At 42.1% G+C, this 24,628-nt stretch overlaps 2 protein-coding genes across 10 annotated transcripts in view; both read right to left on the minus strand.

Annotated features, from left to right (window-relative positions):
• Positions 1-1,312: 1,312 nt before the first annotated feature.
• On the minus strand, positions 1,313-7,944 carry FADD (Fas associated via death domain). The gene is made up of 3 exons (XM_035116995.2): positions 7,827-7,944; positions 7,205-7,513; positions 1,313-5,059 (listed from the first exon to the last, which is right to left on the minus strand). Exons 2-3 carry the CDS (start codon positions 7,500-7,502, stop codon positions 4,779-4,781), a joined length of 579 nt encoding a protein of 192 aa, XP_034972886.1. The 5' UTR covers positions 7,503-7,513; positions 7,827-7,944; the 3' UTR covers positions 1,313-4,778.
• Positions 7,945-16,992: 9,048 nt separating this feature from the next.
• The window catches only part of ANO1 (anoctamin 1), a 144,201-nt gene continuing 136,565 nt past the window's right edge, over positions 16,993-24,628 (minus strand). For all 9 annotated transcript variants that reach the window (XM_035117027.2, XM_035117017.2, XM_035117008.2 and 6 more), the window contains 2 exons: positions 24,495-24,600; positions 16,993-22,541 (listed from right to left, as the gene is read on the minus strand). In XM_035117027.2, coding sequence (XP_034972918.2) covers positions 22,281-22,541; positions 24,495-24,600 — 367 coding nt within the window. In that variant the 3' untranslated portion in view covers positions 16,993-22,280. The remainder of the gene's footprint in view (positions 22,542-24,494; positions 24,601-24,628) is intronic.

The raw sequence follows: 24,628 nt of genomic DNA on the forward strand, positions 1-24,628 counted from the left end.
AGAGAATTTTGTAAATTACTGACATTTCCTTCTTCCCTCCCCCAGATGCTTGAGGTGAATAGCAATCAATTTTAAAGTTGACAATCAATCAAAATACATTTTAAAAATATATATTTTAAAAAAATCCCCAACCTTAATCCCAGCCCAAATGAAGAAGTCTTACATTCTCAAAACAGAAAGCCACATATATATATATATATATATATATATATATATATATATATATATGAATGACATTGGTGAGTTTTAAAAGGATATTTAAAGTGGTGATGTAGCTATTAAGAATACCTTTGCTTAGCAAATCAGGCACAGCACTGAGCATGTGAAGAGGGCATTCAAGTTGGAGTCAGAGAGATCACTGGCAAAAGCCAGTTAGGCTGCGATTCTATATGCAGTTACCCGTTACTGAAGACAATGGGGCTTACTTCTGAGTATACACAGGATTTGCTCTTCAGGGTTGATAGGTTAAAATCAGTACCTTTGAATGAGCCCAAAAGGCACTAGGTAGCTCGTTCAGATAATCAGATTATTAATTTATATTCCACATGTCCCCCAAGGAGCTTGTGTCAGCGTATTTGCTTCTCCCTTTTAGTAGGATTACTCTGAAACAGCTTTACAAAGGAAGCTTAAGAGTATGAAATTGGCTTCACACAGGGAAGATGCAAGTTAGCATTTAATATGGACGAGACATTGGCCTCTGGCTTAATCTGGCCAGAGGTGGATGGGAGCTGTTTCCATTTTCTTTTCTCCACTGTCACTCCACTGCTAATTCCAGGGCTGGTACAGTTTGAGGGCTCCTCTGGGTGTTGTGTAGGGGCTTAGAAACCTGTTAATTGACTAGTCAAAAGACCTCTTTCCTTTTTGTTATAATGCTTTGTGTGTTTTGATTTCGTTTACTATTTTTTCTACTTGGTTTTTTTGTTGTTGTTCAGTTTTGATGCAAGGCTTTTTTCATTGTGCATTAATAAATAATAATAATAATAATAATAATAATAATAATAGAAACCTGTTAATTGATGTCCCGACTCCTAGATTACCCCATTTTGGTCCCCTGTGCTATTGGAATACCATTGGTGGCACCACCTATTCAACTTTCCAGAGTTATGCCCAAGGTAGAGGGACCTCTGGCAACAAAGATGCCAATCTGTTGCTGGGCCTTCCTCTCTGCCAGTTTAGTCCTTCTCCCAGTGCTTCCCATGGTACCTTAGTTGCTGAAAGCCAAATGCAGTCTTGGATCTAAATATTTATTATTAATTTCCTACCTAACATTCTGCTCCGGGGGGGGGGGACTCTAAAAGTTGCTTATATTTTGTTGAAAGCCAATAAAGGCTGTTGTTATTATTATCAGCATCCTTCTGTCTCAAGAGACACTGGAGTGTGCCTCCAGGGGTGAAGTCAAAGGCTGCATTTGCACCACTGAAGTGGCCTCCCTGGGTTGCAAGCCTGGGCAGTGTGTATGGAGGTCCTGGGCTGCCCAGACAACAAGACTCCTCTTTCAGCCTTGCTGATGTGGTCCAAAGGAAAGCAGAGCAATACGTTTGGCACCAGCTTGGCTGCAGGAGTTGCCGGAAAAAACGGTGTACAAGGCGCCATCCAACTGTTTTAAGATTTCCTTAAAAATAAAAACAAATTTTACATTTGCCAAGGATGCCAGTACAATTTCTATTCTGTAGGGATGGGTCGCATAAGGCATAGCCTGCTGTTTCAAGGTAAAAGTTAACAGAAATTTGGCTTAGAGAAAGGAGAATTCTGCAGATTGGCTGAATGCTAGACCTCATAATAATGACACTGAGAAACAGTTTTGGCATACTGCATATCTATGTTTTGGGGATGCTGCAAACAAACTAACAACCAACCAGCAGAATTGGAAATATAATTTTAATATTAAGAAAAAATAATAATCTTAAGAGACATATTTGTGGAATGTAGGTAAACCAACAGATGTGCCCCTAGAAATGGGTCATTTCTAAACTCTGTTGCAACAAAACACAAAAGGATTCTTGCCTAGATTTCTTTCCGGTGTTCTTCGCTTACAGCAAAATCTTTGCTTTGAGAAAACGCCTTCAGAAAAGGAGCAGGATGAGTCAAGGTATGTTAATTGTTTTCAATTATATAAAAGGCTGCTCTAACAGGATGAAAAAAAGGGGAGGAGAAATTCTCCCCAGTGACTTACAGAGAATAACAGGGAGAGTCAGCAGTTTAAGCGTGCGAGCGACAGAAATAAGCAGCAGTAACTAACAATTAGGAAATATGGTGGCAACCCATTAGAGGGAATTTCTACAATTGAATCCTGTAACAGAAGCTACCCGCCCCCCGAATCCCTTCTATCTAGCCTTACTATTAAGATTGCTATATTTTATTTTATTTTTACTATATAACTCCCTCTTGAACAGCCACTTATCAAGCAGAAGTTCAGCAAGATGAACAAAGATTAGCACTACCCTTGCTGAATTGCCCCATGTTGCCTTTTAAGTGCCACTGAAGCCCAGCCAGAAGAAAAGAAGTCACCCAGCCTTCTTGCTAGGCATGACACAGGCACATACAGGAACATGCCCTGGGCACAGACAACTGGTTGTCAGTTCCAATGGATCCCCCTTTTCCTTGGCTGGTCATAAGATCACAAGAGTCCTGCTGGCATAGCTGCCAAGTTTTCCCTTTTCTCGCGAGGAAGCCTATTCAGCATAAGGGAAAATCCCTTTAAAAAAGGGATAACTTGGCAGCTATGCCTGCTGGAACAGGCGAATGGCTCATCTAATCCAGCATCCTGTTCTCACAATGGCCAACCAGATGTTCACGGGAAGCTCACAAGCAGCACCCGAGCACTAGGGCACTCTCCCTTCCTGTGGTTTCCAGAAACTGGTATTCAGAAGCACACAGCTTTCACTGTAGCTGTAGTGTGGTAGAGGCTGGATGTCCCCCTATCAGGGATAGTGTAGCAGTGGATTGCAGGCAATGGCAGGTGACTGTGACCTTTGAGGGCCTTTCTGACTGCATGATGCTGGTGGTTCAGAACAGGGGAGTCAAAGGCTACTTACATAACAGTCACTATAGTTTTCACAGTCTTTAAAAAATATAGATAAGGTGCCTGACTTTTGGAATCCTTCCAGGCATTCAAATTCAGCACCTAAACACCGGAAAATGACAGATCATAATGCTTGTTCCACTTTCATTCATTTTTCTGTACAATGGGAGTCTTTAATTACACAGATTGCCTCTGTCCAAAAGTTGTTCAGGTTCAATTACTGAAAATTGTACGTGCAGAACATCCAAGAAAAGCCATAGATTGCTTCTTCACTCGTGTACTTGAGAATGTCCACAGCACTCATGTGAAATTCATGCGAGTTTCATTTTCTGTAGCTCAGAAATACAGTCATACCTCGGGTTACAGCCGCTTCAGGTTGCGTCTTTTCGGGTTGCTCTCTGTGCCAAACCCAGAAGTACCGGAACGGGTTACTTCCAGGTTTTGGCGCGCGTGCATGCGCAAAACCACTAAATTGCTCTTTGCGCATGCGCAGAAGTGCCGAATCGCGACCCGCGTGTGCGCAGATGTGGGTTGCAAACATTGCGAGTTGCGAATGTGCCTCCCGCATGGATCACGTTCGCAACCCGAGCGTCTACTCTATAGTAATTAAAATGATGGTACAGAGTCCCTGAGAAAGTTTATTGCAGCTGAAGTCAAGTATTAACTTGCCAATGTTATAAGCAACAAAGCCAGCCGTGTGTGAGATGTTAGTGGAAAGCATGTCAGCTACATGTTGCTGTCTTGTAACGTTATTTTGTAAATTCAACGCTAGATTCAGGGTCTGCCAATTCCTTCCTAGTGCCAAACACAAAGAATGCTCCAGTTAACCGGCAATCTTTCAAGCTGCACAAGCGTGAAAAGGAAATGTAGCACCTTGGGGCAAGTCCCCTTTGCAGAAACACCAGGCACATGGATAAGCAGTGATAGAAACTCAAATATATAAGTTAGGTGCCAAATGGCTCCTTGAACCAGGGTTACAGTTGCCAAATTGAAATGCCCAGTTGCCATTTTTGGGCCAGGCAGCTCGTAAGTTGTACCTTTTCAATACTGCTTTTTGGTTCCTGAAACTCATTCTGATTGTGCAGATAAAATACAATGGATAGAATTCTACAGGATGTGCTGCTAGTGTGTGAAAACAGTCCAGATCCAAGGATCCCCAGGCATGCACCTCCAGGGGTGGAGATGTCAGGCGCCATCGTGCCGCCCGGGCATCTTCACCTGGTCGCAAGTGGCCAATAGCCAGGTGTAAAATGTGCCCGGCTGATTTTGAACACTGTGGATAAGGCTATATAGCCAACATATTATCTATTACAGTCGTACCTTGGTTCTCAAACGCCTTGGTACTCTCACATTTTGGCTCCCGAACACCGCAAACCCAGAAGTAAGTGTTCTGGGTTTGCGGTGTTTGGGAGCCAAAATGTGAGAGTTTGCAAACTTTTTTCAGAAGCCCAATGTCCGACGTGGCTTCCGCTTGATTGCAGGAAGTTCCTACAGCCAATCGGAAGCCATGCCTTGGTTTTTGAACCGTTTCGGGAGTTGAACGGACTCCCGGAACGGATTGAGTTTGAGAACCAAGGTACCATTGTATTACTGTGAGGTACTTAAGAACAGAACAGAACAATCATTAAAATGATTGGCTACTCAAGAAAATGTTAAACAACTGCATAGGCTTGTCAGCATAAAGTCTTCAAGTCTTTTCATGACAGGTCAACTGTGTCTTTAATTTTCCATTTCATGTCATCTTTTCCCATTGATTTCATTGTCCAGTTTCCAGTTGCAAAGCTTCTTCAACATAGTCTGCCGCAAGTTTCATACGACAGCTCTTGAGGGCTTTTATTACATCGTCAACCTTTGCTTCCTTCCCCCTTGATTTCCGCCACTCTAGAAGCGATTGCATCATTTGTTCATGCATGTTATATGGGTTGGCGGTTACAATTCTATCGATTTTGACTTCTGGGATGCCAAGTTTTCGAACAAGCATTTTCCAATTTTTCCCAACATGATCACATATGATCTCAAATGCTCTGTCCAGCTTACCTAAAAACAAAACCATAGTTTGCGTCAACTTGTTGATTCACAATGGACCATTTAATGCTCTTCCTGCCATACTCCAGAGAATGTCTTGACCCACCTACTTGTCCTACTATGAAACACTTGGGCTTATGGCGTAACACTCAAGAGATGGAACAGGACTCCAATCTGGGTGCTACTGCCCATATTTGCCACCCAGCCAACCCCCTTCTTCACCTTGGGGTGTGCTGGGCCTCTGGGTACCATAACACAGCCAGACGTTCACTGGCCAACCTTTGACTGTACTTAAGGAGTAAGGAGCCTCCCTGGGGCCTAAATAAGCCCAGCAGGCCTCCCCATTTGGCCCATCAGGTCTTTTTGGCCAAGCCACACCCGCATGCCCTACACCTGACATCATGCATGATGCCAGATGTGGAGTGGAACGTGCAGTTACTTGGCTGTGATGAAATGAGGTTTGCAGGCATTGCCAAGCAGTTGATCGGTGCTGCCTGCAAAACTCAATGCAAAGCACTGGGCCCAGGGATTCTCAGTGCTTGACAACCAACTGTTCATTGGTACTTTGTGCACAGTGCATTTGCCTACACACTCTGATTTCAAAGCAGGCTTGCATGTGTGTGTATCACCAGCCATTGTGACATCAGGTGATGGACAAGTGAGCAGCCTCACTCATCTGTCAAACTTGGCTAGTGGTGGAGGGGTGGGGGAGAGAGAATGATCAGGCCCATTGGCCAGGTTTGAGAAGCTCAGAAAAGGCCATAGCTCAGAGGAGTTTCTGACTGCCTTCTGCCAGCAGCGATTAGCTGATTGTCGAATACTGGGAATCCCTGGGCCCAATGCTTTGCAGGCACCACTGATCAGCAGCTTGGCGATGCCTACAAACATCGTTTCCTGCAAGCACACAGGAAGTGTCTGTTTATTTCTATATCGGGAAACAGGAAAAGAATGACCATCTTTCTTCCTTGCAGGATACCTGTAAGCAAAAAAAAAAGTTTAAGAGGAGTTCTGGAATGCAGATGGCATAAGCCGTATTCAGGGGTTCACACAAAGCCTTAAAGCAGAGAGGAGGCAGAGGTGCCCATACAAATCCTGTCCCCAATATTTACAAAGAGGCTCCTCTTCAGACTTTCAAGTGTTCAGTGTGAAGGGCTGAAGAGGATGTCTGAGCGTGTTGGAAGCATCACGTGATAATGCCTGCATTATGAGAACTCTCAATCATGGGTAAGCTTCTTTATGTATTCAGTCAAATGTGTGCAGAAGCCCCCATAAGTCCCTTACGTTGAACATGCGAGGGCCTAAAGATGAGCCCATGCTCAGGGGAACACTGGAGGGTGGGCTTGCCAATGCACCTCCCTCCTCACTCCAAGTCAGCCTCTGCCAGTCTGGGGCCTCCAGTTGTTTCCAACTACAACTCCCATCAGCCCCAGCCAAAATGGCCACACTGGCTGGGGCTGATGGGAGTTGTAGTCCAACATGGCTGTTGAACACCAGGCTGGTGAAAGCTGCTCTAAGGCTTCACGTGTACAGGTGTGCAAACACCTAAATAAGGCTAGTGGGCTAAGCAAATTGTTTCAAGTTGTTAAAAGCAAGAAAAAGGTGGCAACCCTTGATCAGCTTTAATAGGAGCTTGATCAAGATGAAGCTAAAGTAGAAGGTTATGCAATGCAAAAAGGTGAATTGAGCTGCTTCAGGCAGCATTATTATTATTATTATTATTATTATTATTAATATCAGTAGTAGTAGTAGTAGTATTAATAATTTACCCTAAGCCCTATGGCAAGTTACACAATTAAATGACATAATCAATATTAAAACATAATTTTAAAAACAACTTAAAATTACAAAACTAAGGTGGGTCCTGAAAATATACACCAGGCACCCCCAAACTTCAGCCCTCCAGATGTTTTGGACTACAATTCCCATCTTCCCCGACCACTGGTCCTGTTAGCTAGGGATCATGGGAGTTGTAGGCCAAAACATCTGGAGGGCTGCAGTTTGGGGATGCCTGATATACACCTCAAATGTCAATAGCCAGAGTAACGGTGTAGAACACCTTTAGCTCCTTACAGGCTACAAACACGATAACAAAGAAACACATTTTCATATGCCAAAGCCCACTTCCTTAGATTAAACAAAAAAGCCATTTCCACCTACGTTGTTCTTGTGCATCCAGCTGATCTTCCGGGTCACCACTTGCGCCTTCTTCAAACTGCCTGAGCAAAGTCAGCAGATCTTCTCTTTGCAGGCTTTTGAACACGTGCTCCAGGAACTCAACCTTGGTCCTCGTAACAATTTCCTGTTCCAGGAAAATGCCGAATAGGTCGAGGCCAGTTTGCACGGCCTCAAGCTTTTTTTTGCCAATGTGATCCCGGCAAAGGAACTTGAGGTCGGCGAGCTCCTTTGGAGAAAGGCTCCTCGAGAATAAATTCAGCAGATCCAAAAACGGATCCATTTCTGGGAAACCTAGAAAGAGCAAGGCGGGAGGTTAGGGTGTCCGTATTAAAGGCATCAGTATTCAGGAAACCTTTCCCCTTTTAAAATACAATACTGCTTTAATGCAATTTTTTTAAAAAAATGGGCAGAGAAACATCTAGCAAAGATGCAACCCCTGCGCGATCATCGGGCAGAAAACGCAAACTCTGACTTTCTCTTTCACTTTGTTTTCTAAACTTTTTCTCCAAAACAAACGCTTAGGAAACTTTTTGCGCGGCGCTGAAATTTCGATAGGAGGTTGGAAAAAATGGAAAACTTTAAGTTTTTAGAAAGCTTTACTTACTTCCTGGTTGAAACTTTGTTGTCTATCCGGAGGCTCGGGCGTCATCCGAAGGGAGGTCGCTTCCCTTTCGGGTCCCTCCGCCCACGCCGCGCAACTTGCCTCTCTCCGGAAATCAGAGGCAAGGGAGAGAATTGCAGGACGCTCCGCGGACACCAGGGGGCAGCATTGGCACAGCTTTTGCAACTAGCGCCGCTGTTAACACGACCCAAACCAGCCAGAAGAGAAGTAAATGTACGGCTTTTCTAGTTAAGCATTTCACTTAAAAATATGGAGGTGTTGTTACACACCGCATCAAAATTGTTCTGGCTGCTCCGTTGCAGAAACATTGTTTATGCATTTCTGCAACAACCAGTTCTCCGCTTTGCATCGTTTACTTTTCTAAGTTGTGGACCCTATGATGTCAAACGGGCAAAGTCTTCGTTTTATTTCTGCACTTCTCAAACATTTGTATTGTTATATGTAATAAAAGAAAACAATCAAAATTATTAATTGATTAATTAACCATTACCCACCTCCCGGTATCAACAATAAAAATTCTTTTCAGGGATTTGTATTTTGTGCATATGTTTAATTTTAATTCAGTTGTATAGTCTTCCTTCCTTCTTGTATGTTATTGAAGTGTATGTCCTTTATTTAATACTTACTTTTTTAAAAAATAAATTTTATTGCACATTCTACTTTATGTAAATAAATACAATGGATAAAAATGCTTTGGGCAGTCAAAGCCAAGCACTTCAAAGTCATATTGCTTTGCAGGGGAGATACTGTATTTAGACTGCAATGTGTGCAGGTGAATGCCTATTTTGGGGGCAAGGGCCGTGGCTCAGTATTACGTGCCAGGTTCAATTCCCAGAATACCCAGATAGGGCTGGAAATGTCCCTTGAGTTCCTGGAGAGCAGCTGCCGATGTAGACAACAGTGAGCTAGATGGAACAATGTTCTGACTTACTCCTATGTTTATAGGGAAGTAAATCACACTGTTTTCAATGGGGTTTCAGTTCATAAAAATACATTCAGAGGCGGATCTTGGGGCCTCAAATTCCAACAGTGACCCCCCCCCCGCTTCTTGCCTTCCATTCTAAATCATAGTTTAAAAGTCAGTTTTAAGAAAGAAATTGGGTTTGTTGCACTAGGGAGACAGCACTTTAAATCCACTTTAATTCTTTTACTTTGGGGTCCAACACTCAAAAGTCTAGTTTTCAGCTAGCAATATCTGTTCAAGTCCAGCAGAGGGAGTTCAAAGAACAGGAAACCACAGAAAATACACACTATTCCTTTCTTTGGAATAACCATTAAAAAGACCAACAGTTCACACACTCTTATCTTTCTCCCTCTTGCAGCAATTGTAGTGTGCTGTGTCGGATGCTATATGATTTTTAATTGCCTTTTCTTGCTTCTTTTATTTCTTATATTGAATGTCACTGTACTCTATAGAATTCAGATTGTAAGTGTTCTTCACAGGCGTGCTGCAGATGACTTTATGAAGCTTAGAATCATAGAATCATAGAGTTGGAAGAGACCACAAGGGCCATCCAGTCCAACCCCCTGCCAAGCAGGAAACACCATCAAAGCATTCTTGACGTATGTCTGTCAAGCCTCTGCTTAAAGACCTCCAAAGAAGGAGACTCCACCACACTCCTTGGTAGCAAATTCCACTGTTGAACAGCTCTTGCTGTCAGGAAGTTCTTCCTAATGTTTAATGCTTGATCTGCAGACTACAACTTGGGAAACTCTGGTACGGGGAAATCCCTTTTGATTCAAAGGTTATATAAATTAAGGTTATGACGATTAGGCGGTATATAAATCCTGCCAAATGAAATGAAATATTCAACCGTGTTGAACCCCCATCTGAAGAGTTACTATCCAGTCACCATTTTGCCATAGGCATTACCTGAATCACAGGAGAAATGATCTCTCCTTAACAAATATTTCATTTTTTAGCTCTTTAAATCCTACATCTAAAGCAAGAGTGGTTTGTATGGTGGGACAGAGGAGCAGCCTTCATCTCCCAGCATCATCATTCCCTCTTACCAGTAGGGGGAGACAGTGGCCACACCAGGCCAGCCAATCCAGTGCTCTTCCTGGTACACCTGCACTGCCCCAGCAATGTCTCCCCCTCCTGGTAAGCAGCGGTAAGGCAGTTGCTGTAGCTCCCTCCCTCTAGAACAGGCATCCCCAAACTTCGGCCCTCCAGATGTTTTGCACTACAATTCCCATCTTCCCTGACCACTGGTCCTGTTACCTAGGGATCATGGGAGTTGTAGGCCAAAACATCTGGAGGGCTGCAGTTTGGGGATGCCTGCTCTAGGAGATCTGCTCTTTGACCTAAAGCAGGCCTAGCAGAAGCAGGGCCAGTCTTGCCTTGAAAAATCTCAGAGAAAGATCAAATTAGCCCTTTTTCTTTTTGAATAGGTTCCAATACCTCTTGCAAATTCCAGTCAAGATATAGAAAGGAAGGCAAGCAGGCATGCTAGCTACATTATTTTCGTCACTTGTTTTCAACATATGTGTGTGTGAATAACAATAATAAAAACCCCTCTCTCTGGCCCCCTTTGCACTGCACATTTAAAGCACCACTTTAACAATTATGGCTCCTTCCCCCAAGGAATCCTGGGACCTGCAGCAAAAGCAGCTGTACCTGTCAGGAGTCAGAGCTATTTGCTGAATGGGAGTCTGGAAAGTCTCTAATTCTGATTTTTTTTTAAATGGTTAGGGTGTATATTTTACACTGTCTGGATACGATCCTAATGTAAGTCGATACCCTGATCCTTTCCTTGACTTTTGCATGAGTCATCACTTCTCCTTCCCAGGAAAAGGAAAGGTTTGTTAATATTCTGTTAGAAAGGGTGTTGCCCTTTCTATTCACAGGGAGCAGATTATCTTCAGTCCTGTCAATAAACAGTACAGGATATGACTAGGCTGGTTACTCATACCATTTCAGAAAGAATGAATAAGAAAGGAATTCCTTTTTCATTGCATAGTTTGCATTCAACTTTTTTTTAAAAAAAATAAAGAGAAAATTGTTTTTATCATTTATTTTGCCACCAACTTCAAACCGATATTGAAGCCCTGGAAGTAAGAATCCCAGTCTCTCCCCACCCCCACCCCCCAACTAGTATTCCAAGTTGTGCAAGTAGCCAAACTTGTGTTATGGTGCAAGCAAACGAAATGACACGCTAATCCCCACATCTTTAGCACAACAAATTGTCACTGTAACTTGAAGTCACGAAATTAAAAGCAGCCACGAAATTAAAAGACGCCTGCTTCTTGGGAGAAAAGCAATGACAAACCTAGACAGCATCTTAAAAAGCAGAGACATCACCTTGCCGACAAAGGTCCGTATAGTTAAAGCTATGGTTTTCCCAGTAGTGATGTATGGAAGTGAGAGCTGGACCACAAAGAAGGCTGATCGCCGAAGAATTGATGCTTTTGAATTATGGTGCTGGAGGAGACTCTTGAGAGTCCCATGGACTGCTAGAAGATCAAACTTATCCATTCTTAAGGAAATCAGCCCTGAGTGCTCACTGGAAGGACAGATCGTGAAGCTGAGGCTCCAATACTTTGGCCACCTCATGAGAAGAGAAGAATCCTTGGAAAAGACCCTGATGCTGGGAAAGATTGAGGGCACTAGGAGAAGGGGACGACAGAGGACAAGATGGTTGGACAGTGTTCTCGAAGCTACGAACATGAGTTTGACCAAACTGCGGGAGGCAGTGCAAGACAGGAGTGCCTGGCGTGCTCTGGTCCATGGGGTCACGAAGAGTCGGACACGACTAAACCACTAAACAACAACAACTTGAAGCGCATGCATGGATGGCCTAGGGCAGCTTTCTGCCACCTGGTGCCTTCCAGATGTTTTGGACTACAACTCCCATTACCCTGAGCCTGTGTGTCTATAGGAGGGATAGTCTAAAACAGGCATAGGCAAACTCGGCCCGCCAGATGTTTTGAGACTACAATTCCCAACATCCCTGAACACTGGTCCTGTTAGCTAGGGATGATGGGAGTTGTAGTCCCAAAACATCTGGAGGGCCGAGTTTGCCTATGCCTGGTCTAAAACATCTGAGGGCATCAGCTTAGCCTAGGGAATGCGTTGGTAGAGAAAAGCAGCAGCAGTGCCTGAGCCAGAAATGGCATTTTGTTGTCTGTCTTACCTTTACGACCCACCCAGTGTTGAGATTCCTGCATTGCAGGGGATGGACTAGATGACCCCTGGGTCCCATTCCACACTACAATTCTATGATTCTTCCTCCAAGAAGCCCAGGATAGTGTACATGGCTTCCTACCTCCCACCTTTTATCCTCACAACTCTGTGAGGTAGGTTAGGCTGACAGCACGCATGGAAGAAATGCGTCAGTTTCGGTTCTCCCAGTGTCCCCCCCCCCATTTTTCCAATCTGAAACTCAGTTCTCCACGTTATACTTTTATCGTGCTAGGAAATAACCTGTAATCTCCCATAGAATTGGAAGGAACCAGAAAATATGAGGTGGCTACATCCCAGCCCAAGACTGATGACACTTGAAAAAAATGGTAGGATGTCAGAAGAGCCATCACCCCTTTTGGGCCACCAGGACATGTTTCTCACCTGCTTCAACCCTACTTTTCAAGGAAATGGACATATCAGGGTCTTAAGTCTACCCAAGAATATGTGAGCGGATCTTGAAAGTTGTAATTAATATTCCAAGGATGACCGATAGATCCTTTTTTAAAGATCCTTACAACTCTTTCCCCCTCATGGTTGTTTTGCCTAAACATTATTTATTTATTTTATAAAGATTACTCTTCCATCAAAACTTTGTTAAAATTGGCAAGCCATCATGAGAAAGAAAAAAAAGAAAAAAATCCCCCAAGTGTTGCATGTGGAAATAATTGAATCAGAATAACAAGGATACATGTGAATTTGTAAGCAGACATGAAGTGTTATAAATGGTTTTCAAGGGTGAAAGACAAAGGGGAGAGGTTTTCTTTGAAAGCTCCATTGGGAAGATGTGAACTCTGAGGGAAAACATCTAAAAATACTCTAGTGCTCCCACTTCCTCGAGCTAGAAGGAATTTAATCATAGTTTGTTTATTCCTGGTTCCTAGAATATGTGGGAGTTTCGCCATTCTTTTTTCAGTGGAATTGGGATAAGCATCATGCAACAGTTAGCAATCCCGTTGCAGTTCAAAGCTATTTTAGATGGTTTTATGCTGTGTGTTTCCCCTTCCCTTTCTGGACTGTAAGATGGCGAGGAAGCCCATTGAGTTGATCAATTGTGATGGAAGCCCACTGGATTGATCACACACACACACACACACAACCCCCTGTATATTATGCTATGTTGTGCTGCAGATAAGTGTTAAAAAAGCTGAGGCGTAGTTGTGTTGACTTGGGATTTATTCACCCTCAAACAAAGTAAGGCTGCCAATAATTTGTGTGCTGTATCTTAGAAACACAGTGCTATGGAAATCAAATAGGGCTGGTCAAGCAATGCTAACAGAACAGGGTGTGAGTAATTTCTGGTTCAAACATACAAACAGAAGTCAGCGCCTTTCCCACAATACTGGCTTAGGTTGGCAAACAAGTGTGTGTGTGTGTGTGTGTGTGTGTGTGTGTGTGTGTAAGTAATCAAATGTTCCAGCCTAGTATTTTCATCCACTTTCAAGTCCTGCTTGGCACGAGCGACTTACCAAAGAAACCAGCGTAATTCATCCCAGCATAGTTCTTAATTTCCACTCAGATTGTGTGGTTTTTGCATTATAGCTGTTGCATGGAATTTGGTATCCTTGCATGCAGACAACACCCTTTCAATACTGAGCAGAGGGTTCACTGTTTGGGACACTGTCATAACAGCCTCTTGCCTGTAGGCAGGTTAAAGTTGTGCTCTTCCTTTAAAGGCGAATTTATTTCAGCAGATTATGTGGGCTAACCTTTCATAAAACAAATCCTTCTTCAAACTAGCCCTTGGAAGGCACAACAACGAAACTTGCCTCCACTTGCCAAAGGGAATATTAGCCGAAGCCTCATATCTGAAGAACTTTTCACTCTGATAGCCACAGTCAGCACAGCCACCAGCTTATCTGAGCTATATCTGATGCTTTGAAAAGGTGCCCACGGTGAGCTGTTGCTCTTGCTTATAGCTTGAGATTGGAACTAAGGTCAGTTGCCATCTTGACAATGCACATTTCGCAAACAGAAGCTTTGAGCATTTAGCAGCCCACAGCGTTACCAACATAAATGCAACTATACTGATTTGTGCATGCTTTTCTGGAATAATAATTTATTATTTCTACCCTGCCCATCTGGCTGGGTTTCCCCAGCCACTCTGGGCAGCTTCAACATAACATTAAAAACAGAATAAAACTTCAAACATTAAAAACTTCCCTGAACAGGGCTGCCTTCAGATGTCTTCTAAAAGTCAGATAGTTGTTTATTTCCTTGACATCTGATGGGAGGGTGTTCCACAGATTGGGTGCCACCACTGAGAAGGCCCTCTGCCTGGTTCCCTGTAACTTGGCTTCTCGCAATGAGGGAACCGCCAGAAGGCCCTCGGAGATGGACCTCAGTGTCTGGGCTGAAAGATGGGGGTGGAGATGCTCCTTTAGGTATACAGGGCCGAGGCCATTTAGGGCTTTAAAGGTCAGCACCAACACTTTGAATTCTAATAACAAATAGGTTGTTTTAGTTAAGCTGGAGGAAGTGCACTTTTTGTGTACTGTATTTGCACTCTGTTATTTTAAACTGAAGGTCTTAATATAGTATTGACTGACTGAGAACACAGGGAGCTAACCTACACAGGGTTCATTTAGCTTTTCATGTTTGTTGTTCCCATATTTTTGGGAAGCTGCCCAGTGGCTGGGGCAACGTAGGCAGATGGGTTGGGTATAATAATAATAATAATAATAATAATAATAATAATAATAATAATAATAAGACGGCTCCCATTTCCAATGTCCTTACCTGTAATACCCCTTGGGGTCATCATAGTGGACAGCTTGATGAAGGAGCTTACTCACCTTTTTTCAAAACTAAAAAGTCCCAGTTGATGCAATCTTTCATCAAAAGTTACTCCATCCTCTTGATAATTTGGGCTTCCCTTTTCTGAAACTTTTCCAACTCTACAACATTCTTTCTGCGTTGAGGTAACCAAAACTGTATGCACTATTGCAAATCCATAGACTTGCATAACAGCATTATATTAGCAGTTTTATTTTCATTTCTTGTCCTCATCGATCCCTATTATGCAATTTGTATTTTCTTTTTACAGCTGGGCTCTGCTTCCGCTGGTTCTTCTAAAAAGCTTGGTTATTTATCTTTAACAATACTTTCCACCAGTTTTCCCGTGACAGACATTAAGCTAACCAGCCTGTAATTTCCAGGATTCCCCCCTGTTGCAAATTCAGAGTCGTAAATTCTTTAAGTGCTTATCAGTCCCTTGTTCAGTGACAAGAAATTACCGGTAGTCTCAGCCTCATTGGTAAGAGCAGTCTTTACTTACTGGTCTCTGTACTATTGCCAATGTGGGCTCAAGCTGTGCAATGTTTTGGAGGAGAGAAAAAAAATCCTTTATATATGATTGTGATGCCCTCATGAGAAGAGCAGCAGCTTTCAAGGAAGGTTGTTCCTATAGACGTCAGGATTCATGGGTAAATTACAGCATTACTGGAGGGGCAGTAAGATTGAAGTCTGTGATTCTGGGAGGAGAAAGCACATGTATTCAAGAAACTTAGCACCACCACATGGGGCAAAAATGAAAAATGCAATAAATATTGGGAAGAATTCCATGTTGTGCCATGTTGACAGTTTCAGCAGAGCAACCATTTCAGCTTGACAATTAGAATGATTGCTCTTTTCTCCCTCCATGTATGGTTCTGGGCGTTCTCCTGACCCGCCCCCCAGAGCAAATTGTGGGGGCACAAGTGGCACACAGGGGAGGGGGAAAGCTCTGCTGCCCAAGCAGTTGTTCTTTTGAGGGCTTTCATTGGTGGGATTCATTAGTTAGTTGAATTCTATCAATTATAGGTCGGTATGGACATAGCTAGAGAATAATCTTCAGGTTTTTGAACAGGTCCAACGTTTGTTCAGAGACCAGCAGAAAGATCACACTACGTGGTGGGGATCTCCTAAAATTTCAGACTTTAGGGGAATATAGCAATACAGTGTCAAAGCCTACCCAAATTTAACAGTCACTTTATATTGACACTGCAAGTCCAGCAACCCTTTGTTTTTGGTTTTCCCCTATTAGAGGACTATAGAGTACTGTGAAATGGCATTTGCCTGATGGAGCCAATGAAGGAATATTAACTATACAAAGAAATATTCAACAAAAAACTAAAGCAGCTTTATATGCATTTACTTTTCTTTTTTTAAAAAGGAAGCATTATATAATTTTCTACAATATTATATACAAACCCCATTAAAAATAGTAAAGAACTATAAAACAAGTAAAAGCATTTATTATTATTTAATGATCTCAAAATAATGAATGTTTATAAGTATATAGTCTTCATATTTACAGGAATGTATTAGGACAACATTTTAAGATAACTCTTTACAGTTTCTTTATTTCCCATCGCTTGTATTCAGCATATAATTCTGAACTGGGCAATCCATCTACAGTACTTATAAAATTACAAGCTGATAGAGCGTGAAATGGAATATACATTTTCTATGGGTGTGTACATTCATCCTGGTTTCTAGTTAAACTAATAGCTCAGGATACATTTTACACGAATGTAGGCTACCTAGAGAGAAAAGCAGTAAGATGGAAGTGACAAAGGGATTGATTTTTGCTCGTGGGAAGAAGAGGCTGGCACCTCCTGCATTCTGTTCCTGCTGCCTTGTTTCCCCTCATATTCACCCCAATCCAACAAGCATAATCTGCACATGCAAATAGGCTTCTGGGATCATGTCCATGCCATGAGTTCAATGTGACTAACTCCCATGTAAGTGTGCAAAGGGCTGCAGCCTCCTTCATGTAGATTGCTCTTTTGAATATTGTCCCATCAAACATACACAAAATAACCTCAGTTACGAACACAATTGTCAATTATATAAACAGGCGTAGCCGGCGGCTGTAACAAGTCATTCAAGAATTTATAGAGACAATGTAAAATAACATAAATGGCACAACCACGTGTTGCAAAGTATATGGTTGTGCCATTTATGTTATTTTACATTGTCTCTATAAATTCTTGAATGACTTGTTACAGCAGCCAGTTACGCCTATTGTCCCATCAATGCAGAAGGAAATATCCATCTGGCACCTGCACTCTGTGTGAACTTTGAACAGATGGTCAATGCTAAGAGCTCTAAGGTTGCATACAGATGCACCTGCAAACAGAATTGGGGGCAGATTGCTCCCCTCCGAGGCGAGTTCTGCTGCTTCGAGTGTGCTCTTCAAAGAACACACATGCCGCCTCCAGATCTAACGCCACACACATTTTCATTCCTATTTATCTGCTCACACATCTGCTCGGCAGCGTAATTATTTATATCACCTGTATATCTAAAAGGGGCACATCTTTATAATGCTTTAAAAACTGCTCCAAGAAATCATTGGAGTTGGCTTCATGATCGACACAGGAGTGTTAGCCAATCAGAGCTGTGCAAATCCAGCTTCTGCCGGAAAAAAAATACAGAAGGGTTTGATCCCGGGGGAAAGATTGTGCATTTGCTAAAAAACCAAAACAAAACACTGAATGTGCTATCATGGCTGGCTCATCAGTGATATTTTGTGCATTGGTTTGCATACTAAAAATACTGACCATTGGTTAGGGTGGGTTTGATGGAACTGATTTTCAGACATTCCCTCTCTGTCCAGTAGATCATGAATGGGGAAACCTCCCCCCCCCCCCGGTTTTGCTGAACTATCATTCTCAATATTCCTGGCCATCGGCCATGCTTGCTGGGGCTGATGGGAGTTATACTCCAGCAACACCTGGAGAGCCTGGAGTAGATGATGAACATTAAAAGCTGAAAGAACTGGCTACTGGTTTGGTGGAATGCTACTATGTGTAGGGATCTCTGGATTTGGGATGGTATCCAATGCTAGATAGAGCCAATAGAATAAAATCCATTGATTTGAATGCATCTACTCTGGATGTGTCTAATAATGGATATCATCTGGCCAGTCCTAGCATAACCTGGGGTGTGTAGTCTAGGTCGTGTCTTAACTACATTTAAAAACGTAATAATTGAAGTTTACAGGCCGAGAACAGAGCAGTTCTGGCGATCACACACAAGACTTTCTAGCCTAATAGATAACATTTTCACCTCGATGCTGGATGCTGTGGACAACTAGTAACATGCAATGGAAATGCAGCATCCAAATGGCATCTGGTGAAACACTCTCCCATCAGTTTCAAGGGACAGATGGGAGCGTCAACTTGCATTCACATTATACATGCAATGTCCATGAATGGGTAACACCTCTGCATCTCATGTGCATCCTCCCTGCATATTGACATCAAAACCCATACCTACAGGTTGGCAGCAGGATCCATAGCCAATAGACATGTACAGATGCTTTTCCATGTTGTAAAAAGCTCTTACCGCTGCCAAAGGCCATTGTTGGATCAGGGTAAAAGTGAGAGAAATTTTCTATTGCTTTCTGTGAATCCTGTATCAATAAAGGCAGACAAGGCTGACTACAACGGTAACATACTTTTAAGCAAGTTTTTTTTATATATAAAAAAGGTGACATTCCTGCAATTCAATATATAAGAAGCAATTATAAACAAAAACAAGCCCTTTATTTAAAAACAATCTTTGGTTAGATTGGTATTTTAAACATGTTGGACAACATTTTGTTAACTTCCATGTAAAGAGTGTTTCGGACAAATTATACTTTAGAATGAATTTGCTGCATACTTTGTATAAAAACTAACAAGTACTACAAAACTATGTGATGATTTTGCTTTTATTTTCTATTATTTTGCAACAATGCTATTTTAATTGAAATATAACACTCTTGGACATTTGGTTTTGCAACAAACCATACAGTAAGTTAATTTGCAATATAATGCCAGGCTTTGGCAGTTGCGGATGAAATTGATTTTTGTTCTCTATTAAAACTAAATTTCACCCTCGACTTACACAGCATAGGATTTTTTATTTTTTATTTGGTATATATGATGATGCGCTGCAGTTCATAAGTAGGAAGACTGTTATCTGAACATTTCATATTGTACGTAACATGAAGCAAACATTCTATATTTTGCTTTGTTGGTTTTGCTCAAGATATGCATAGAAGGTGTATGTTAAGAGGGAGCCGGTGCCCTGCCAGGAACACACACAATAATGGGGCATATACACATGTATATGGGGCAAAATTAAGGGGGGGGGTTCTGCTCAGGGTGCTTGCCCTTTTGATTCTACTTCCATCTTTGTGTCCACCTGCATCACTGGGGCTATCTATCTAGGATGCCATATTTTTGGAGCAATCCTATCCTAAGCAGTAGGCCTGGCACTAGATATAACCGTGGAGCAGATGGACCTGGCAGGTATGTTCTAGCTCTCAGACTTGTTATCCGGAGCTTCCTCTTGGGTTACTTTCCCTGGAGACTGACATTGGAAGGAATGTTGTCATGAGCCTTGGCTGCCCAGACCCTGTCACCAGTGCCATTTGTTGCCAAATGTTTGCAAATTGTAGGGAGGGTATGTGATGGTTGCCTAGCAGCCACTAAACAGATTTTCCCAGTTCTTTCCTCCTCCATCCCAGGAGATGGAGATATGTTGCCAAAAAGACCCAAAGGAGGCTGTTGGGCCCTCAGCCTGTAAGAAGTAGCAAGTGTTACTTGTTGGGGGTCAGCAACAGGTGTGTGTGTGTGTGTGTGTGTGTGTGTGTGTGTGTGTCTGTCTATCTGTCTATCTATCTATCTATCTATCTATCTATCTATCTATCTATCTATCTATCTATCTATCCCTTTATGTTTTACAGATGGCATACAAAAAGTACACTTGCTAATCATCACATTTTCCACAACATAATGTACCTGAATATTTTTTGTATTCTGGAAAGTGCCATATAAATGCTAACCGTTACTATCAAGTCTGAAGGACGTGCATGTGATCTGCTCCCAGTTGCTGTTATTTTAAAGAGGCATGCACTCAATTTTACACATAGGTGCTCTTCAGATGTGATGAGAGGCATGCATATCTTGTACTTGGCTGTCCGTATACCAGTACAAACTGTAAAGTGACAATTGCAATCGAGGGCTAGCTAGGTGTTCATAGGAGGATTTGTTCAACTTTGAAGTGTCCAGAACAATTTGTGGATGGTAGACTTGCAAAGGCAACCCAGGCTTATTTCTTTCTGCATGGCACTTGATAGGGTCATAGGGAAAACTGCACACAAAAAGGGGATTTGGCAGGAGATGCAACATGGAAATATTTATATGCTGATGCTAGAAGCCTCCGACACAAGATGAGGGAACAGGAGAGCCTGGTGTTAAAATAGTAGTATAATAGTAGGCACATCAGAGATATTCTGGAATGGACAGAATAGGTAGATCATCATACTATAAGCTTTATAGTAAGCTCAGGGAAGAGTGTATTTGGGGTAGTGTTGCTCTGAATGTTGAAAGTGGACACAGAGTCCCAAAAGCTAGAAAAATTAAAAGGTCTATTTTCATCCACAGAATCATTGTAGGTGGAAATATCTGGCCCAAAACACAGCTTAGAACTTGAGTTCTATTATCCCCACTACGGCAAAGGTAATATTAAGTTGTAATCCTATATGTGCTTACCTGGGAAAATTTACTTCCCAGATAACATGCATAGGCTTGCTCTGTTGATCTTAAACTTGATTAAAAAATATCCTCAAGGATTCTCAGGAATAACTCCATACCAGAATCTATACTACCGGTATATTTGCAGAGGAACACCCTTGGCCCAGCACATGCTCTGATGGGCTCTTCTTCCCTCAACTCAGCCTGCTATCACTCTTCCTCTTGTATTTCACTTGCTGATTCCCCCTTTCTGCCATTCATTTCCACTCCTTCCACACACACACCCATTTCTCCTCCCCGTCTCTTTTGAGCCGACAGGAATTACAAGCTTCACACAAAGAAACCATTGTGTGAAAGAGTACTTTCTTAATATCTCTTCTGAGCATGCTGCTTGTTAATTTCATTGAGTGACCCTGAATATTACGAGGGAGAAATATCTCTCTCTCTCCTTGTGCCAGTCATAATTGCATAAGATATCCCAATTTAGTAAAAAAAAAAAGCCTCAAATGTTCATAGAGAAGATGCTCCAACCCTTTGATAAGAGCGAAAGAATTGAAAGCAGCAGAGAATCTGGAAAGTGGCAGAGAACAATATTTGGATACCTTTGTCAGGGAACTGGGCAGCTGAGTCATTGTAACTGCTTATCTAAAAGATGCTTTGAGTTACGATGCTCTGGTCAGTGAAATGATAGGGGGCTGTGGTATCTGGAACTACGGGATGTAATCGAAGATGGGATGTCCAGCTACACTGAGCAGGATGACCTGTGAATGTAATTGCTTGGGGAATAAGTTCGTTTAACATATTCCTTCAGCAACTCGGTTCCTAGGTTTGTGGAGGGCAGTGCAATTTGCTAGCAGCTGTGTGTGTGCTCTTTAATTCGGGGCACTTTTTGAAAAAAGGCCCCTCAGTGCTTGGGGAAATTGTGCTGTTGCTAATATTCCTTCTTGTCCTCTGGACCCCCTCTGGAATGTGCACTTAGACACTCTGGATTACTAAACATAAATGCCCTTTTCACAAATCCTTCATCTTTCACATCCGAAGGAATGAAAGATATTCAAACAAACTGCTCTCAGTAGTGCTGGGCTGATGGCCCCATCATTTTGTTCACTGGCGCGAGTGAAGTGATGAATTGGATTCTACCCCAGATGAGAAACAAAATCTTCTTGCCACTGCTTTGGCTTAAGAGAAAATATTGCATGTTCAGCATAGAGCCCAGGAAACACAACAGGATTTCTGCTTGCAAAAAGGTCAGCAGATTGAAGCACAGTTTTTCTTCCTCCGTCTTGCAAGGAAGAATTCCACAGGATGCTCTTCATTTGCTTTGCAAACTGTAAAGCTCCCATACAGCTTATCAGGAATGGGGAGCCTCTAATTATTCAAAACCCTCAACCATTTTTCAATAAATAAGCTAAAGTAAAATTCCCAAGAGAATAGCCTACCTGTTCTGTTTTTTTAAAATATAAAAACAGTGATAGTTATAAGCTAACCATGAAATATAGATATATGTAAAAAAGAAAAAAAAATCCCTGCATTGCTTTTTGTGCAAATAAAACCCCTAAAAGATCCTTGTCAGAAACAGAATATGGTCCTCCATTTTTGTAAGAACATAATTTCTCACATAGATATAAGCAAAATGGTTGCATATGCTTAAACATGCACCAGGCTGTTAAAGAATCAAGTCCTATCCTTTAAGTAATGGCTTGCTTATGAGTGGAATGCCCCGGAATAAAACCTCTTCCTCTTCTACACTTCAACATGACATGAATGAATGGAAGACGCACTCCCTCTATGGCTCATTGACAACCTGGGGCTATGGTTGTTACAGTTTTCACCTTTCCTTTTCTCCTTGCCCCCCCAGTTTTCCAGCAGCTGCAGCTTCCCCTGTTCTTCTTTCATGAAGACTTCCACCATCAAAACTTTCTCCTTATGAATTTGCTGGCTGATGTCCTTGGGAATGTCTGGGATAATCCAGTCCACAAAGTCACTCATAAACATGACCAAGTTCTGAAAATAAGAATTTCGGAGCCAATGTTAGCAGACAAAATGAAGCACTTTGAAATTCCAATTATTACAATGGAGAGCTCAGTATTTGCAAAAATTTGTCCCATGGAAGTCTCCGGAACAAAAACATTGCTTAACTTTGACTAGATTGTGTCCTAAATCATGTTCCTAAACAAGCCTGCTTGGAAGCAACCTTGACTGAAATCAATGGGAATTACTTCTACAATTAGGACTGATATGCTAGACATATATTTTTTTATTTTTTTATTTAGAAACCAGAGTTATGTAAAATTAGTGTGCAGTTTACAACTCTCTGGCATACATGGCCACAGATATTTAAGGCCCACTCCCAAACAAAACCAGCCTTTCATGTGAATAAAATCCCCCAATGTCTGCCTGCATGCAACTCTCCTTTTCTAAATGTCACTTTTTATACATGAAGATTAAGAAAGAAAAAGTCTGTTTTGTGACACACAGTTTTCCTCCCTAGCTTCTCTGGTCACATGGCTAACATCTGCCTGATCTAATAGGCAGGGGGTTGGACTGGATGGCCCTTGTGGTCTCTTTCAACTCTATGATTCTATGATCTATGATTCTAATACATCTGTAGCAGAAGACACATGTAACACTCTTCATATCTTACAACACATGTACCTTTTCTTTCTCAGAAATGAATTTCCTGGTGGGAAGTGGTAATACTTAGGCCCTCAACTCATAGAGAGTCAAATTCAACAAATATTGGTTCAGAGAATTTATTTATTTACTGTACTCTATTTTTATCCCATCCCCCCCCCCATCCCACCAAAAGGAGCCCAGGGCAGCCACCCAATACCCACAAATAAAACAACATAATTCAAACACTACTAAAGTCAAAACTATCAAAGCACATTTCAAACAATACATAATTCTAGCTACTAAATGTACCACCCCTTCAAGTACAAAATGCCTGGCCAACAAAAATGTTTTAAAATGATGGCAATGTATGTGACAATCATCTTTCATCGGGGTTTGTGTGTGTGGATTTGATAGTAGGGGTGCTGCCAAAGAGCAAGGTCATGCTGTGAGCTACTGTGTCCCCCCCCAATCTATCTCCATTGGTGGCACTACAAGCAAGGCCTCAACCATTGATCTCAAGGCCTTGTCTGGTTGGTATTGGAGGAAGTGGTCTTTTACGTACATAGACACTGAGCTATTAAGGGCTTTATGATTACCAGCACATTGAATTGGAACTGGTGGCTTCAAAGGAAGCCAAGGCAATGGTAGGACAGGTAACACATGACCCAGTCTGGCAGTCACAGACTTCTTTGCCATCTTCCAGGGAAGTCCCATGTGGAGCACTTGACCTAGTACAAACAGGTCACCAGAGCATGGGTTACTGGCACCAGGCTATCTTGGTTGAAGAACAGTTGTGCTGGCACAACAGTCAAAGTTGGGCATAATCTGCACCAGATGTCACCTAGCTATATAGTGACTCCTTGTATCAATGAGTAGACAGACAAGAATGGCCCCTACAGGAACCCATAATGTGACTGCCATAGGGCTGAGCTGCAGTTTTCCAATGCTGCAATATAGCGCCTCCAACTAAGTCACTTCAAAATGGCACCATGGCCAATGGTGTTGAAAGTTGCTGAGAGCTCAAGGGGAACTAACAGGGTTTCATTCTCCCCACTTCTCTCCTGATAAACATGACTAAGGCTATTTTGGTGACAAAACCAGACCTGGAGCCAGAGTAAAATGGGTCTAGATAATATTGTTATTGATATGTGGGTGCTTAATGCTAGGGTTTAATAAATGTTAGGATTTAATTAGAACTGGGATGTGAAAATGGCACATCAGACCCTTGTGTCCAAGATATGTGTATTACTGTAGGTTATATTATATCAATGAAGTATTCTCTTTTCCAAGCTCTGTCTGTTAATACAGAGCCACCTTAAATGATTTTGGGATATACTTTACCTGAAACACTATTACAAATGCAAGTCTTGCTGCTAGCACGGCCCAGAAATCCTTTGCAATATCGTATTTAGTTTCAGACCATGGGGGATCTCGGTAATCTTTGTATCTGAAAAGAATAACTGAGAGTCAGTATG

Source organism: Zootoca vivipara, chromosome 1, assembly GCF_963506605.1.
Source record: "Zootoca vivipara chromosome 1, rZooViv1.1, whole genome shotgun sequence".
NCBI lineage: Eukaryota > Metazoa > Chordata > Lepidosauria > Squamata > Lacertidae > Zootoca > Zootoca vivipara.

Excerpts from the sequence above, each read along its gene's own strand:
- FADD (XM_035116995.2), bottom strand. The coding sequence starts at position 7,502 with ATGGATCCGTTTTTGGATCTGCTGAATTTATTCTCGAGGAGCCTTTCT. Across the intron at positions 5,060-7,204 it reads GCTGGATGCACAAGAACAAC|GTAAGCTGGACAGAGCATTT; the intron begins GTAGGTGGAAAT and ends TTTTGTTTTTAG.